The sequence below is a fragment of the Orcinus orca genome, chromosome 2 (genome assembly GCF_937001465.1).
Source record: "Orcinus orca chromosome 2, mOrcOrc1.1, whole genome shotgun sequence".
Lineage (NCBI taxonomy): Eukaryota > Metazoa > Chordata > Mammalia > Artiodactyla > Delphinidae > Orcinus > Orcinus orca.
In genome coordinates, this window is record NC_064560.1 from 102,225,708 (window position 1) to 102,244,236 (window position 18,529).

An 18,529-nucleotide genomic window follows, 5' to 3' on the forward strand; every position below is an offset into this window, starting at 1 on the left:
AAATGAAAAAAATTAATAAATTTTACTAAGTCAGAAATTTAAACTTTAGTAAGTTATTAAAATGTACCACTAACAAACTTAAGTATATGTAACAAGCAAAAGATTAGTATCCAGAGTATATGAAGAACTACTACAATTTAGTAAGAAATCATCAACTCCACTTAAAAATGGGCAAAAGCCAAGAACCAACAGTTTATGGAGGAGAACCCATGTGGTCAAAAAGCAGGTGAAAAGGTATACAACAATGCTAGTAATTGGGATAATGACGAAGAGTTTTTCATACCCATTAGAATAGTAAGTTTTTAATATATGTCGGCATAATATATGTATCATATATAAATGGCATATGTATATACATTTTTTTTTCGTGGAAGTTGACAGGAAAATAGGGACTACATATACTGCTGATGGAAGTATGAATGTATACAAGTGCTTGCGAAAGGAATTCTGTAATACATAATAAAACTGAAAAGATACCTCCATGGATCCTAGAAAATCAACTTTTAGACTTACAACTGAGAAATTTTTGATTGTGTATACCAGGAGACATGTACAAAGACATTATTGCAGCATTGTTTGTAGAAAAACTGAAAAGTACATAATTGGCTTTCAATAGAGGAATGGATGAATAAATCTGATATATTCATTCAATGGAATACTTTGAGCAGTTGAAATAAATGGACTTCATCTAAGTGTGTCAACATGGAAAGATCTCAAAAACAGGGTTGAGTGAAAAGGACATTTGCAGAATATGTACAATGTAATGGCATTTATATAAACACTTAAAAGCTTCATGGAGCAATAGTGTATGTTGCTTGTAGATCTAATACAGGTATTGAAATACCACCTGGGAAGGTTATACATCAGATTAATGATGGTTGTGTTTGGGAAGGTAGGGGAGGGTGTGAGACTGGACAGAAGAACAAAGGGGACTTAAATGTCTTCTATATCCCTCTGTCATGTTTGTGTTAAGTATGAAGGGCTAGATTTAGATGTGTTCCCATTTTACTTTATAAGTTTATTCTTTAAAAGGCCGTCTTTTACATATTCTTTTCAGAGATTTACCAACTTGTTTGTTTGTGATAGGAAGTCACAGTCATCCTCTTTACATATCCTGTAGAGCAGTCAGTTTCTCGTAGAAGGGGAATATATTTAGATCTATTGTTTTTAAAATAATCACATTTTCAAGTTCATATTAATTTCTCTGAAAACGCTTTCTTAAGTGGTCCCAAAGAGTTGTCTTTATATGGGGGACTAAATGTCTGTTTGTCATTCATTTATTCAACAGATTTTATTGAACATCTAACATATGCCAAATGGTAATACAGCAGTGAGCAAAACAGATGAATCCTGCTGTCATAGAGTTTAAATTCTAGACAAGGAAGATAGCCAGTAAACAAATAAATTAATAAAAATATTAAATGGTGGTAAGTGCAGTAATGAAATTTAAAACAGGATAAGAGGGCTAGAGCGTGATGGAGAGTATTTTACATGAGGAAGTAGTCAGGGAAGAAGTGTCTGTGAAAGATAATATTGAGCAAAGTCATGAGGAAAGTGAACAGATAAGTTATATGGGAGAAGATTCTTAGATGCTGACCGAAAAAGCCAGTGCAAGGCCCTACTCCTGCCTTGAGAAGCAGCATGGAGGGCAGCGTGGCAGGAGCTGAATGAATGAGGAGTAGACTAATATGAGATGAGATTAGAAAAATAGCAGAGGGCTGGGTCATACAGGGCTTTGTTGGCCGTGACAAGGACCTTGGAGCGTAGGACTAATGTGGTGGACGGTATCACTCTGGCTACTTGGTTAAGAATAGCCCACAAGGTAGGTGGTGGGGGTGTAAAGATAGAAGCAGGGAGACCAGATAGAAGGTTATTATAACAGTTTTGAAAAGAAATGATAATGGTTTAGACCAAGGTGGTGAGAAATGGTTGTTTTGGTTTTTTTTTTTGGCTGTGTCGGGTCTTAGTTGCCGCACGCGGGATCGACGTGTGGGCTTCTTTCTAGTTGTAGCACTCAGACTTGTCTCTAGTTGTGGCACGTGGGCTCAGTCTTTTCTCTAGTTGTGGCATGCGGGCTTCTATCTAGTTGGGGCATGCAGGCTCAGTAGTTGCACGTGGGCTTAGTTGCCCCGTGACATGTGAGATCTTAGTTCCCCGACCAGGGATCGAACCGGAGCCCCCTGCATTGGAAGGCAGATTCTTAACCACTGGACCACCAGGGAAGTCCCGGTTGTATTTTTGATATATTACTTTTTAGCATCAATTCTTAATCTGTAGATTACCTTCTTATCTCAGGGAAACTGTGGGAGTTATTAAGAAGAGGGAAAAACAGCACACTTTAGCTGCTAATGAGTGAGAAGCTATACACACAATCTCCAAAGATTTTAAACTTCTAAAGATCTTCTGTGGGATGGTAAGGAGGGGATTTCAGTTCCTCTTACCTAGAGGTATCATTTACTTTTTCCTTTTAGTCATTGTGAATTTTGCAGTTGAGCTTAATCCAGTCATACTTTGTTCTTTAAATAATGAAATTTGAAATTCAAGTACAGGTGTAAAGTTTTGAGGTTACTGATTGAATTAACTGAATTGTGATTTAAATACTTATTTTTACTTACTCTATAGATTAACTGTATAGCTATATACAAAGGTAAATAACCACTTTTTTTTTCATTTATTTGGCTCTAGAACCTTTTATGGAAAATAATTTGGTTTGTAACATCTATTCAAGATAGTATATAAACTGTCTTTGAACTTTTGCATGATTTCATTGCATTTGCACTTTGATATTTTAAAATCCAAATTATAGTTCAGTTATTTTATACCAGCTTCATTTATATTATATATTAATTGTTCACTTATATTCAATAGTTCAGTTAAATTTTTATATAGTGGCTTTTTGTGATATTTCTAAATACAGTCTTTCTCTCCAACTTATTACCATATTAGCTAATCTTTATTATTACTTTTATGTCTATGGATTCTGTGTGTGTGTGTGTGTGTGTGTGTGTGTGTGTGTGTGTGTGTGTGTGCATGAGAGAGGGGGAGAAAGAGAGGAGGGGAAGAGAATCTACTTTTTTTTTTTTTTTGGCTGTGCCATGCGGCATGCAGGCTCTTAGTTCCGCAACCAGGGATGGAACCCGTGTCCCCTGCAGTGGAAACAAGGAGTCTTAACCACTGGACTGCCAGGGAAGTCCTCGAGAGAATCTACTTTGTAATAAGTCTTTAGAAATACAGATAATGTTACACCATTATGGCTTTTAAATGCTAAACAAATCATTGTCCAGAGTGGCAGGCATAGAATAAAAATCATAATTCATTGTAAACCCTGTGTTCTATTTCTATGTGTAATAATACATCTGCACTTTTATGTATCACTAGAAACAAACTTTGTTCAAAAACATCTTTTACAAAGATAGAACATATCAGCAATAGGGTGACTGTAGCAGTGAACTCAGAAAATATTCTGATCATGCTTTAGGATTGAATTTAGTACAATGAGTGGGAAGCAGACTTGTTTTGCTTTGTGAAACATGCAGTTTTAGGGTATGATGCCTAATCTTACGAACTTTTGCTTATTTTTTTCATAGTACAGGTAACGAATTACCATGTCTGTTTGAAAATGCTTTGAACATTTAATAAATTTATCAGTCTTATTAACTTAACTTTCTTTTTCTTTTAGCAAAACTATACAATCTAAAGTGGACTGCATTTTGGTAAGTAAAATAACTAATCTTAAAGTTCTTTTGTTATAAGGCTTTTCCCACTATATAAAATACATTTTTGAGTAAGTATTTATTTTAAGTAAAACTCAATTTAAGTGAATAAAATTTGACATTTAATTACAACCCTAGGGGTGAACTGGCTATGTGCTGTCTAGATACTTTCCTATATCTCATCAGTAATAATTGCATGTTTTTGAAACTTACTGGCTTTTACTAAAGATCACTTCAGCATTTAATAAAGTGAATGTTTATTTTTCTTTTCTAATAACTCTTAAAGGATTTGTTAAAGAAAAAATTCAAGATGTTTGATGGGTTAAGTTTTGTTGTGATAGTGTATTTTTTGTATTTGCGTTGCTAGACTTCAGGAATTAAAGCCACAATAATAGTTTACATTCAGGTTTGACTTGCAGACTATAAGAACTTGTTTAAATGATAGCTTTTTAAAATACTTTATGGGTTGGTTTTTGTTGCTATAATATACTTTTTATGTTTGGATTGCTGGCCTTCAGGCGTTAAAGCCACAAAAATAGTTTAAATTTAGATTGTGTTTTTAGTTCCTTAGATCTTCTCTTAAACATATGAGGGAAGAAGTATGCAGCTACTGAGACTACTGGAATAGTACTGACTTCTTTCATGGAAGTGTATATTAATGGAATGTTCCCTAGGCTCTAGAATATTCACTGATTCTGCACTGTTAGATTCCCCAAAATGTCACTGTAGTTAGTCCTCTTTCTATATTTGTGATATCAGAACTTTCTTATTCAGGTTCAGGTCTTCACTATAAGCTAACATTTTTTTGTTAGGGAGTAAGTGTCTGTAGTGTCTGGTGCTGAAATAGTATGGGATCTTATTAGCTTATGATATTATTGTTAGTTTCTAGGTAGGTGAGTAGATAACAGTACTTCATAGGAGAACAGGTAACTTGATCAGTTCTCCTATGCCTTTCTAACCTAATAGTTAAGAAAGAGGACTTTGTGGGGATGTTTTCCCCTTTTTTTCACTTACCTTTATTATCTTTTTTTTTCCCCACAGTAACCCTCTGAAGCAGATAATCTTGTTACTTCCCTTTTACAAATGAAGAAACTGATGCTCTTGCATTTACTTCAAAAAATAATTATTGAGCGCATGCTAGGTATAAGGGATACAACATTAAAAGGACATGTTGCCTTGCCCTCAAGAAATTCAGTCTGTTGAAATAGATTTAATAGTGCTCTTAAGATCTAGGGAGGTGGTGATTGGGGATGGATTGGGCGACCTTACCCCCAACCCCCAGAGCATTTTCTGAATCTCCCATCTCTGGAGTCTCATTGTTTATATCTATCACTCAGTAACTATTGCATAATTACTCTGTGCTAGACCCTGTCTGGGTGTCAGAATACAGTGGTAAACAAGACAGATACAGTTGCTATCTAAGACCTCCTGCCCTTTTTTTTTTTCTTCAGTATCTGAGATAATGTTGGAGAATTATTCAATTTTTTCTTTTCATTGAGAAAATTGAGACAGAAGACTACTATAATTTATTAAATATGGCATTTATAAAATACTAAATAAGAACAAAAAGGGTTTTTTTAATCTTTCAAGAGTTCAGAAGTGTTTATATTTTAGCATAAGTTTTAAACTTATATGTATTTGATGAACAAGATAGTAAGCTCTCTGTCTTCATGAATCTTACATTTTATTGAGTGAAGTAGACATTAAATGAATGGTAAAATAAGTAAACATTATAACTTCAGGTAACCATAAATACTATTACAGAATTTTTAAAGGCAACAGGAGACAACTGATGGTGGGTAGGATAACCTCAGATTGGGTGATTAGGAAAAGTCTCTGAGGAAATGACATTTGAGAGAAGACCTGAATAATAGGAAGCCAGTCTTGTGTGAAGATCTGCCAGTGACACATACTAGGCAGAGGGAACAGAAAGTACAAAAATTCTGAAGCAGAAATGAGTCTGGGATGTTTGAAGAATACAAAGAACCCAGTATGCTGGAACTTATGAAAGGAGGAGAGGATGATAGGAGAAAAGTCTAGATAGGGCTTATTTAGCTATGGCAAATAGTATGTATTTTCTTCTAAGTGAGTGGAAAGCCAATTAAAAGGTTTTAAGTAAGAAAATAGTATGATCTAGCTTTTTTGTTTGTTTTTGTTTTTCTGTTTTTTAATACCTTAGCTGTTGTTGGAAAATGGGCTTGTAGGGGGATGAGAGTAGGAGCAGGAAAGCCAGTTAGGCTATTGGAAAAGTCCAAGTGAGAATATAAGGCTCTTGCTCGGATGATGACGGTGGAAGATGGGGAAAAAATAGATGAATTCAAGGCATATTTTCGATATAAAGCCAGTAGGCCTTGCTTGCTGACGTATTGAATGTGAAGGGAGAAACAAAGAGGAATTAAGGATAATTTCTTTTGGTCTAAAGGATTTCCTTTAGTATTTCTTACAAGGCAGGTTTGCTCATAATGAATTCTCTTGATCAGTATTTATCTGTGAATGTCTTTATTTTACTTTCAGTTTTGAAGGATAGTTTTCCTCCTTTGGCCTTCATTGTTTCTGATGAGAAGTCAGTCATTAATCATGTTGTTTTCTGGCACACGATGAGTTGTTTTTCTCTTATTGCTATCAAGATTCATTCATAAATTCATTCACTGTTTGTTCACTCACCCACCTACTCTTGCTTTCAACAGTGTGACTATATATGTAGGTGTGGATCACTTTGTGTTTATCCTACTTTGGGTTTGCTGAGTTTGCATCTGTAGATTAATTTGATTTGGGAAGTTTTCAGCCATTATTTCTTCAAATACTTTTTCTGTCCCTTGGATTCCCCTCTCCATAGAAAGCTGCCATTACACTGCTGTTGAAATTATTGATTTTATCACTCTAGTCTCTGGGGCTTTGTTTCTTTTTTTCTGATTATTTTTCCCTGTGTTCTAGTTTCTCTATTTTTATTAAGATTCCCTATTATTTCATTCCTTTTCATCATGGTTTCCTTTTTATGTTTACACACAGTCAGCCTCATCCATGTGGGATAGGTCATGGGAGAAGCCCCAAGCAAGAGTAAAACAGACTCTCACAGTTAATACCTGAAGTTCAGCAGTTTTTAATGGCCAAAGACTTCTCAGTTTGTTGCCTTTCATCAGTTTCCAAAGCCCTAAAATCATTCTTTTTGACAATTTTTCATCATTTTAGAGTTATTTTGAGGGGAGGATTTGCTGGCTATTCATTCCATTTGTTCTAGATAGCTCAGCTTTCTCACATAGATTTTATCATGTTTTCTTCAAGAAGTTTTATAGTTTTAGCTTTTTCTGTTAGGTCTGTGAACCATTTTGATTTAAATTTTCTGTCTGGTATAAGGTGAACTTCAGTGTTTATTTTTTACCGTATGGATAGATATCCAGTTGTTCCAGCATCACTTATTGAAAAGTCTACCCTTCCCCAATCACTTCCTATATCAGAAACCATTATGCGTGGGTCTTTGGCTAGAGTCTCTTTTTTCCATCAATTGCTGTCTCTTTCTTTATGACATCACCACACTGTCTTGTTTACAGTAGCTTTGTCAAAAGTCTTGACATCAGGTAGTGTGATAATTCAAATTGGTTTTGGCATTTCCATACAAATTTCAGAATAACCTTGTCAATTTCTTTCAACAAAAAAGTCTACTGGGATTTGTTTGTGATTACAGTGAATTTATTGATAGATTTGGGGCCAGTGGACATCCTAATGACAAGTTTTCTAATCCATAAGCATAGTATATCTCCATATTAGTGGATTCTTCTATAATTTCTCTCAGCAGTGTTTTCTAGTTTTCTGTGTATAGATCTTGTATATGTTTTGCTTAAATTATTCCTAGATATTTTAAGATTTTGGACGTTATCACAAACAGCATTAAAAAGTGTTGTGGGCTTCTCTGGTGGCGCAGTGGTTGAGAGTCTGCCTGATGATGCAGGGGACACGGGTTCGTGCCCCGGTCCAGGAAGATCCCACATGCCGCGGAGCAGCTGGGCCCGTGAGCCATGGCCACTGGTCCTGCGCCTCCGGAGCCTGTGCTCCGCAGCGGGAGAGGCCACAACAGTGAGAGGCCCGCGTACCGCAAAAAAAAAAAAAAAAAAGTGTTTGTTATCCAATGTTTTGTTGCTAATATTTATATTGACCTTGTGAGTATGCATACTTACTAAATTCTCATATGAGATGTAGAGTTTTTTGGATTTTCTACCAAATCAATCATATTATCCATGAATAAAGAAAAGTTTAATTCCATTTCAGTCTAAATGTCTACTTATTCATTTTTCTCACCTTATTCACAGCTAGGACCTTCAGTTCAATGTTGAATAGAAATGGTGAGAATTGGATTTACTTCCCTGTTCTCAGTCTTAGGAGAAAGCCGTTTATTCATTCACCTTACAATGTGATGTTAGCATTAGCTTTTTTATGAATGCTCTTTTCAAGTTGAACATGTTCCCTTCTGTTCCTATTTTGCTAAGAGGATTTTTATCAAAAATACATGTTGGATTTTATCAAATGATTTTTCTGCACTTACTGAAATAATCACATGGTACTTCTACATGATTCTGTTAAAAAGGTGAATTACACTGAGGGATTTTCCAGAATCAACCATCTTTGCATTCCCCTGGTAAACTCTATATGGTGCATATATTTCCGTATGTTGTGTTATACTATTATATATTGCTACATTGGATTTGCTGTTTTTTTAAAGACTGTTGTCTGTGTTAATCAGGACTTTTGATCTGCTGTTTTCTTATAATGTCTTTTTGTTTTTGCTCTCTGGGTAATGTTGGCTCATGAAATGAGTTTGGAAGTGTTGTTCCTTTATTTTTTGAAGGGATTTATTTAAAATTAATATTATTTCTTCTTTAAATATTTGGTTGTTTTTTTCTTTTGGCCACACTGCACGGCTTGTGAGATCTTAGTTCCCCGACCAGGGATTGAACCCAGGCCCTCACCTGGACCCTCGGCAGTGAGAGCGCAAAGTCCTAACCACTGGACTGCCAGGGAATTCCTTCTTCTTTAAATGTTTATGGTAGAGGTCACTAGTGAAACTATCTGTGGAAAAGGTTTTAGTTATGAAATCAGTTTCTTTAATTATTATAAGGTTATTAAATTCTTAAATTTTTTTCTTCACGCAGTTTTGGTGTTTGGATCTTTCAAGGAATTTGTTCATGTTTCCTATGTTAGTGAATTTATTAGTGTAATGTTCATAATATTCCCTTATCATCCTTTCCTATCTGTAGGATTTGTAGCAGTTTTCCTTTAATTTCTGATAATGGCCATTTGTGTCTTCTTTTTTCTTGATCAATTTAGCTAGAGTTTTAAAAATTTTATAAATAAAATTAATTATATTAAATAATTTTGTTACTTTGTAAAGAGGAAGGAAATTTTAAACTTTTTTTTCTTTTCATTTTAAGCATTTAATGCTGCAAATTATCCTCTAAGCATTGGTTTAGCTACGTTCCATAAATTATGTTGTGTTTTCATTATCTTTCAATTAAATTTTTTGTCTATTTTCCATTCTGATTTATTCCTGTACCCATGGAACACTTAGATATAGGCTGATCAGTTTCCAGATAGTTGAGTGTTTATTGAATCTTGTTTATGGTATATCTTCATGAATGTTTCATGTGTACTTGAATGTATATTCTAGTGTTATTGGATGGACTGCGTGCTCTCTCTATATATATTTATATATAGATATATAAACTGATATATGTATATATCAGTTGGTTATTGTTTTTCAAGACATATTTATCCTTACTGATTTTTTTTTTTTACTTATTTCACTTATTGAGAGGGATGCCTAAAATCTCATATTTGTGATTGTGAATTTTTTTTCTCTGATCTTGTCAGGTTTTGCTTCATGTATTGAAGCTGTTAATAGGAGCATAAATTTTTAGGATTTTTATGTATTCTTCATGAATTGATTCTTTTATTATGATATTTCTATTTTTAACTCTGGTATCATTTGTTGCTTTCAAGTCTGCTTTGTCTGATATCACCATAGCCCCTCCATCGTTCTTATAATTAGTGTTTGTGTGGCATATCTTTTTTCGTCCTTTTACTTCTAAGCAATCTGAGTCTTTGTAGTTAAAGTGTTTTGTTGTTGTTGACATCATATGCTTGTCTCTTAACCAGTTTGACAAGTTTTGTCTTGTGATTGGTTGAATGTATGTATACCATTTTGCTATTTATCTTCTTGTAGTGTAGGTCTCCTGTTGATTAATTCTCCCAGTTTTAACTTATCTGAAAAAGATCTTTAATTTCCCTTCATTTACAAAGGGTATTTTCACTGGGTATAGAATTCTAGATACTTTTTCTTTCAGCATTTTTGCAATGTAGGTCCGTTTTCTTGTGGTTTGCATAGACTCCATTGAGAAGTTTGTTGTCATTCTTAACTTGTTTTCCCGTGTGTAATGTGTTGTTTTTTTCTCTGGCTTCCTTTAAGATTATTTATTAGTGGTTTTTAGCAATTTTATAACCTTAGTATGGTTTCCTTTGTTTTTGTCCTGCTTGTGGTTTACTGAGCTTCCTCAAACCTGTGGGCTTATGATTTTTCATCAACTTTCAAAAATTGCCAGCCATTCAAATACTCTTCTTTGCCCCCTTCCATCTTGGGATTCAAACTATGCCTGCATTGCATTCCTTAGTAATTTTCCACGGGACACTAAGGCTATGTTTATTTTTTTCTCTTTTTGCTTCATTTTGGATACTTCATATTTCTTTATTATTATTATTATCACATTCCTTAATCTTCTTAAAGTGTCTAATCTGCTATAATTCTATTCAGTGAATTACCCATTTTAGACCTTGCGTTTTTTAAGTTCTAGAAATTTCACTTGGTTATTTTTTTTATATATATATCCTCCGTTTCTTTCCTTGTTTTATCCTTGGGCATGTTTATAGTAGCTATTTTAAAGTCCTTGTTTGCTAGTTATATTATCTCTAAGTATCTTTTTATTTACTGAGTTTTTGTTGCAATTATGGGATCACGTTTTTCTGCTTCTTTCCACATCTAGTAATTTTTAGTTTAGTATTTATTTAGAATGTCTAGATTTTGTTCTCTTTCTTTAAAATGTATTGCAGTTTTCTTTGGCTGGCAGCTAAACTGCTTGCAGATTAGTTTGATCCTTTTGAGGCTGTGTTTAAGCTCTGTTGTGGCAAGTCTAGAATAGCTAGACTTTAGAGTTCAGCTTTTACACTAGAATGTTACCACTCTAGTGTCTGTACTGCATTCCTTGGGTGTTGACTGAGATCTCAATGCTGTCTGACTGGAATTTGAACATGTCACAGTCAGTTACAGTTCCCTGGTAGTTCTTTTCCCAGCCTCATGGAGTTTTCCTCTACCCATATATAGTTTAATACTCAGCAGTAGATTCCAAATCTACGTAGGGATTTGTATAGATTTTGAAGATATTTCTGTGTCTTCCTTCCTTTTGGTACTTTACCTTCTCAGACACTGATCTCAGAAACTGAACTGCTTGGGTTCCTACTCCCTATACCACAGTTCAAAAGTTGCCTTCAGACAGAATCATCTCATTTATTTTTTTCGCTAAGAACATTCCATCCAATGACAGTAGAATATACAACTCTGTTTTCAGAAAATGGACAATAAATGTGCTCTTTTTAACTTAAGCTTCTTTAGCTAAAGTTCCTAAAGTCACTTCTGTTGTCAGCAGATGATCTCACCTCCTACTTCTCTGAGGAAGTAGGAAGATGCAGTGTAGGTATCCCACAAAATTAAAACCACTTCATATTCCCGACTCAGTAGTTCCTCACTTCTGTACCATGTCTTCCTTCCCTTCCTCCCAACAGAAGAAATATCTTTCTGCCTATCTGAAGGTTGATCTCCTTCTAGGCCGTGGATTCCATCTCTTCCTGTCTCTGAATTCATTTATTCTCTTCCTCCTGTTCTTTTATGCTCTCATTTTCTACTGACCTTTTTCCATTAAGAGTTCAGTGCTTAATTTTTTTCCATCTAAAAAACAATCCTTCCGAAACACACAACCCTTCTTTAGCTACCACCCTGTCCTCTTTCTTTTGAAAGAAGAAAGTCAAGGCTTAGTCAAAGTGTTGATTGAATTCAGTCTCCTCCTCTGAAACTTGTGTTTATCAAGGATACCATGACCTCTCATTGCTAAATATAATGGACAGTCTCAGTTCCTAACTTGACAACCCTTTTTCGGTTGACTCTGTTGAGCATCCTTTAACCCTCCCTTGTTCATTCTCATTCTTTTAATTCATTAGATGCCACACTATCCTGGTTTTCCTGTTACACCTTAGGCTGTTCCTTCCCAGTTTCTTCAAGGGCCTCTGTTCGTCAACCTAAGTCCTCTGTATTCTGTCTATATTTGCCCATGGTGATCTCATCTATTTTGATGGTTTCAGTTAATCTCAGTATACTGATGATGCATAATTATACATCCCCAGTTTAAGCTCTAGACCCATACAGCCAAACTGTTATCAATTGACCAGTTTTACTAAGATGTCACATAGGCACTTCAGACTCAGCTTTTCCAGAACCAATCTCACTGTATCACACCCCAAATTCTGAACATATTTCTGTTTGTTTCTTATTGCTGCTGTAACAAATTATCATAAATTTAGTGGCTTAAAACAACACACATTTATTATCTTTTAGTTCTGCAGGTCAGCAGTCTGACACAGGTCTCACCTAGATAAAATGAAGGTGTCAAGAGAGCTGTGTTCCTTTTGGAGGCTCTAGGGGAGAATCTGTTTCCTTGCCTTTTTTTACAGCTTTTAGTGGCTGCATCTTCAAAGCCAGCAATGGCTGCTCAAGTCTTTCTTACACTGTATCACGCTGACACATCTCTTTTTTGTAGTCAAATCTCCCTCAACTTCCCTCTTACTAGGACAGTTGTGATTACATTAGGCCTACTAGATAATCCAGGATGCTCTCCCCACCTCAGGGTCCTTAATTTAATCACATCTGGAAAGTCCCTTTTACCATGTAAGGAAACAGATTAACAGGTTCCAGGGATTCAAGGATTAGGACATGAACATCTTGGAGGGCCATTACTCTTTCTACCATATTGCCTTAGTGAATATCCTCACTCATCCAACCTAAAAGCCTGGTGGTCCTTCTTGTTTTCATCCTCTTTCTCACCTGCCTCACATCTAGTCAGTCACCAAGTCCTATCACTTCTGTCTTCATAATTGTTCCATTTTTGTCTGTCCCTACAGCTACTACATTAATCCAGATCATTTTACTTGTTGGAAATACTGCAGCTAGTTTTCTGCTTCTCGTCTCTCCACTTTTATTCCATTCTTCACATATCATTACAATCATTTTTATGAAATGTGAATCTGTGTATTTTGCACCCTTGCTTAAGACCTTTTGCTGGTTCCCCATTGTTCTATCTTTAAGGCATTGAAGACCCTTCTTCATATTCAGGCTTTACTTTTCTTATTTAATGTCATCTTTCTCTACTCCCTCCACAGGCTGTCAGCAAGCTGTAATGAACATTTGTGGAGTAAGAAAAGAGAATATATACTCTCTCAGTCTAGAACAGCAGTAGCCATTAGAACATTCTGTGGTGGTAGAAATGTTCTGTATATGCACTATTCAGTATGGTAGCCAGTAGACACATGTAGCTATGTATTAAGCACTTGGAATGTGGCTAGTGTGACTGAGAAACTGAACTGTTAATTTTATTAATTTAATTTTAAGTTAAATAGCCGCAAGTGACCAGTGGCAACCTTTCTGGATAGTGCATATCTAGACAGTGGTTCTCAACTGGAGGCAGTTTTGCCCCCCAGGAAACATTTGACAATATCTGGAGACATTTTTGTTTTGCTACCAGTTGAGTGGGTAGAGGACAAGTATGCTGTTTAAACATCCTGTAAAACACAGGACATCACTTTATCAGCCCAAAATTGTCAGTAGTGTTAAAGTTGAGAAACTGTGGTCTAGACTATCCTCTCTTTTTTTTTTCCCTCTATCTAGTTATATTTTAAGATTCATCTTAGATATCACCCCTCGGAAAACCATCTGTGATTTATCAGGTCTGAGTCTGATACATTTTCTGTCCCCTAATGTCCTGTGCTTACCTTTATTTGTTTTACGTAGTCACCTCTATGATAGTCATAATCAGCATTTTTATTTGTTCTTGGCTTCTTGAGTGTAGGAACATATTGGAATATGCCTAAAGGCACATGAGGATGATCAATAAATACTTGTTAAATGTATGAATGAGTATAATCTAACGACTCAATTATTAAACATCTTGCAATTTAAAATGTAAAGAAGTGTTACCACCTTCAGTTGAGGCCTTTTTAGAGACCATATACTTGATAAAACATTTGAATTTATTTGTTGGAATTACTTCACAGTTTGCCCATAAGAACAGAAATTGGCCTCATTCCTTTAGAGGGAAAGAACTTTTTTTTTTTTCCTGGCATTCTCCTCTTTTCCCCTGTTCTTCTCAGCTTAGGTATTTCCCTTCCTCCTACACTAACCTGTTAAGAGAGAACCAGCCGAAACCACTCCCACTCATCCCCAGAGTACAGATGGGGAACTGAAACTTTATTGCATAGATTCAGGAAGGATTTAAGCAAGTAAAGTGGGATAAATAGTTCAGAAACTAAGAGAAACTGGCAGCATAACAGAATGGCTCAGAGCTGAGGCTATAGAATGACACAGTCCTGAATTTGAATCTTTGCCCCTACCATTATTGCCATTATTGTCTGATTTTGGACAATTTTAACCTATTTTTGTTTTTTTTTTTTAGTTATATTTTTAAAGGTGATAATAATAGTACCTAAGCCACTGAGTTACTGTGAATATTAAAGGAAATAACAACTGTACTTGTTACAGGCATACCTCAGAGATGCTGAGGGTTTAGTTCCAGTCCACTGCAGTAAAGTGAATATTGCAGTAAAACGAGTCACACAAATTTTTTGGTTTCCCAATGCATATAAAAGTTATCTTTATGTGTATGTATGTCTGAGTCATTTTGCTGTGCACCTGAAACTATCACAGCATTGTTAATCAGCTATACTCCAATATAAAATAAAAAGTTTTAAAAAGAAGTTATTTTTATACTATACTGTAGTCTTTTAAGTGTGTGATAGCATTATGTCTAAAAAAAATTGTACATACCTTAATTGAAAGATACTTTATTGCTAAACAATGCTAACCCTCATCTGAGCCTTCAGCAAGTCTTAGTAGTAATATCAAAGATCACTGATCACAGATTACCATAACAGATATAATAATAATGATGGAAAACTTTGAAATACTGTGAGAATGACCAAAATGTGACTCAGAGACGCAAAGTGAGCAAATAAGATTGGGAAAATGGTGCTGATAGATTTGCTCAACGCAGGGATGCCACAAACCTTCAAATTGTAAAAAACACAATATTTGCAAAGTGTGATAAAAGGAAGCTCAATAAAAGGAAGTATGCTTGCAGTATAAATACAGTGCCTGGTACATCGTAAGCATACATGACAGCTTCAGTTGAAGGTGTTGTATGTGTAAATTGTTAATGTGGATCTAATTGACTTTATTGCCACAAATTTATGTTTCTAGAAGTCTAAATGTTAGTCAGGGATAACATTTTATGTTCATCATCACAAAACTTACCATTTAAGAATGAATGCTTACCGTATGGAACCAATGAGGGGAGAATATTGAACCCCTCAAACATAGACAGTGGAAGACAGAGAAGTTGGGAATCACCTGGCTAAAGCTGCCTGGAAGCCAGAAGGTACATATTGTAGAACAGCTGCTGGTATCAACACTCTATGCTCCCTCCCCCTTCAGGCCTTTGTAGGTGCTGTTTCCTCTGCCACCTGTACCCTTCTCAGATTTCTTCACTTGGATAACTCCTAGTCCTTTTGGACTTGGCCCAAAAACCCTTTTCGGAATGCTTTTTATCTATTAGGAATGCATTCAGTTGTAGATAAGAGAAAACCCCAACTATTGGTGGCTTAAAGAAATAAGAGTTTGTGTCATCGAATAAGTCCAAAGTTAGGCATCCAAGAGTGGTGCAGTTAACTCAGTAACGCCACTGGAACCCTAGGCCCTTTGTTTTTTGCTGTGTCATCTTTTATCCTGTCATGTCATTGATGGCTGCTGCACTTCCATGCCTTCTGTCCAAATGCTAAGGCAGGAAGAAGGGAGGAAGGGTCAAAGGGCTTTCTTCTGGGGAAGCTCTGTCTTTGTTTTCAGTACAGGACTTCTGTTTCAAAAACCCACTTCAGGAACTTCCACCTCCAGGGTAATGTCACTTGGGGGCCTCAAGCTGCAATGGAAACTAGGATATGTAGTTTTTTGTTTTCTAGCCTCTGTACCTACCAGAAGAAGACCAAAAAGAAGGTGGTTAGCAATATACGTCTGAGTCCAGCCTGTCTGCCATACCTTCTCATGTTAAGGTTCCCTGCTGTCATGCACCTTATAAAAAGCTTTATACCCCTGTTAAAGCTCTTACCATATAGTATGCTAATCCCCAGATTAATTGGTTTTCTTCCCCAAGAATAAGCTTTTGGTAGTAAGGACTGTGTCTTACAGTCTTGGTATCCTCAGTGCTTAGCACAGTGTCTAGTACGTGGAAGACACTCAGTAAATATTTGCTGAATGATTATCCACAAACAATAATTATCAGAAAGAATGTATAATATGCACATAATATCCCCAGAGTTTCTTTATACGTGTTGTTGTTATTATTATTAACATTTATTGAGTATTTATTATCATGTGCCAGACAAGTGCTTTACATATTTTATCATTCAGCCCTCATAATTTGCCTATGAGGTTAATCTGTTATCCTCATTTTACAAATGAAGAAACAGGCTCAGACAGGTTAAGTAACTCACTCAAGGTCATAAAACTTGCTAATTGATAAAATTGGGCTTTTAATCCAGATCATCTGACTCCAGAGCCCAGGCTTTTAAAAAACTGGGATATACATAACATTTTTAAAGTGTCTGAAATATTAGGTTATTATATATGAATTTTTAAGAATTCTACTTCTTCATCTTCCTATAATTAAGAAATGTTCCTGAAAGTAATTATCCACTTTGAAAATAAATCTGAAAAGAAAAAATGTAAAGCTGTCCTCATTACCTTACTGAATTTTAGTAGTCAGTAATTCTAAATTCAGTCTCTTTTTTTGCAAGCAGGTTGCTTGAATGCCATTTTAAAAACATAATATGCTCATTAAAACAAAATTGCTAAAATGATTTCAACTATTTAAATTGATTACAATTGCGAAGACTATGGAGCTGTGAAATATGCTAGAAGTGACAAATAGAAAATTGTATCTGTGCTATTTTTAAAGCCTAGTATTTTGCCTGCTTATCAGTAAAGACAAATGGAAAATATTTGCAGAAGCATAATTGTGAACAGAGTTTTTTGTTAATATTTTAATGCTTTTGCAATAAAACAATTGATTTTTACTTAATTTTAATAGTAATCAACATGACTTAAACTAAATTTCTCATGAGTTGTAACAATTTTAGATCTGTAATGTCATTATATATTTGTAAAGCTGATCCAATTATATTTTTCATAACCAGCTTAATAGTCAAGGCAAAAATCTTACATTGATACTTCCAACCCCCTAGGATTAGCTAGACCTCAGCAGAGTTTGAAAGCTGCTCATTCCATATTACCTAGGCCCCTTATTTTAGTTGAATGAAAGTTGGACTACCTGAAAGCTATAGCGAGGCCTAAAATGTGAGAGAAATAATTCTGAATGTTTGATGGAGAAAAGGCCTGGTTTGGTGAGGCTCAACCACAGAAGGATGGGAAATAATAGTTAATTTCCCAAAATATGGTCCTTGGAAGAATAATTCCATAGGATGTTAATATGCAAAAAAGGTTCCAAAAGTCAAATATGTTTCATGAACTCTGGATTAAAGGATGTGTCAAGAGCTGTTATTAATATGCTGCTGTGTATTGTGAATCCTAACAAATATTCAATATGTACAAGACTTTTTTCCCCTCATAAAACTTCTCATGAAACTGATGTTCATGAGAAGACACACTATTTGGGAAGTGATTGATAAAACTGATAGGGTAAGTTTCTGCACTAGAGAGAGAAATTATTTTCCATGTGCTATCCAGAACTATCAGGATATTGAGAACTTCCTGTTTATATTACTGTATATTAGGTGTGTATGCTACCAGGAAGCAATCTTTCACCAGTTCTAATGTTGAGGTCCCCTATATATTGATTAGTTGTGTTGGAGTTACTAGAACTAACAAGAGAGGGGGGAAAATGACCATATATTTTGGTTCCCATTAGGAAAAGCTGATGTAAATATTAAAACAAATAACATTTCGCTTATCAGGAAATCAGTTGAAAGCAAGAAGAAAAGTATTTCTGTCTCATGGACTGGGCAATTCAACAGCAATCCTAGTAAGATTATAGAGATAAGAGTAGACAATCTTTGTTTACTTTTTTTCCCATCAGTTGGAGAGATAAAAGGCTTAAAAGGAGGAATAAGGGAGGCTAAGTACAGTTGACCCTTGAACAACACAGTTTTGAACTGCTTGGGTCCCTTATATGCAGATTTCTTTTGCTAAATATGGTACTACAGGATCTGTGGTTGGTTGAGTCCCCAAATGCAACTGTGGTATGGAGGGCCAACAGTGAAGTTATACTCGAATTTTCAACCACAAGGATGGTAGACACCCCTAACCCCCATATTGCTCAAGGGTCAACTGTATTTTATATGCATTTAAGTCCATATTTTAAATGTCTTAGGAAGAGTATACTGCCTTACTTCTAGGGCTCTCTACTGACCAGTATTCTAAGAGAGGACTCTTATGTATTGCT

At 35.4% G+C, this 18,529-nt stretch overlaps 1 protein-coding gene across 2 annotated transcripts in view; it reads left to right on the top strand.

The window, feature by feature from the left end:
- The window catches only part of RFX7 (regulatory factor X7), a 149,481-nt gene that overhangs the window by 48,071 nt on the left and 82,881 nt on the right, over positions 1 to 18,529 (top strand). Inside the window, exon 3 of one of the 2 annotated variants that reach the window (XM_033436968.2) lies at positions 3,680 to 3,713. In XM_033436968.2, coding sequence (XP_033292859.2) covers positions 3,680 to 3,713 — 34 coding nt within the window. Of the gene's footprint in view, positions 1 to 3,679; positions 3,714 to 4,294; positions 4,855 to 18,529 lie in introns of those variants that run through there. The other variant, XM_049705966.1, reaches the window with a different exon arrangement.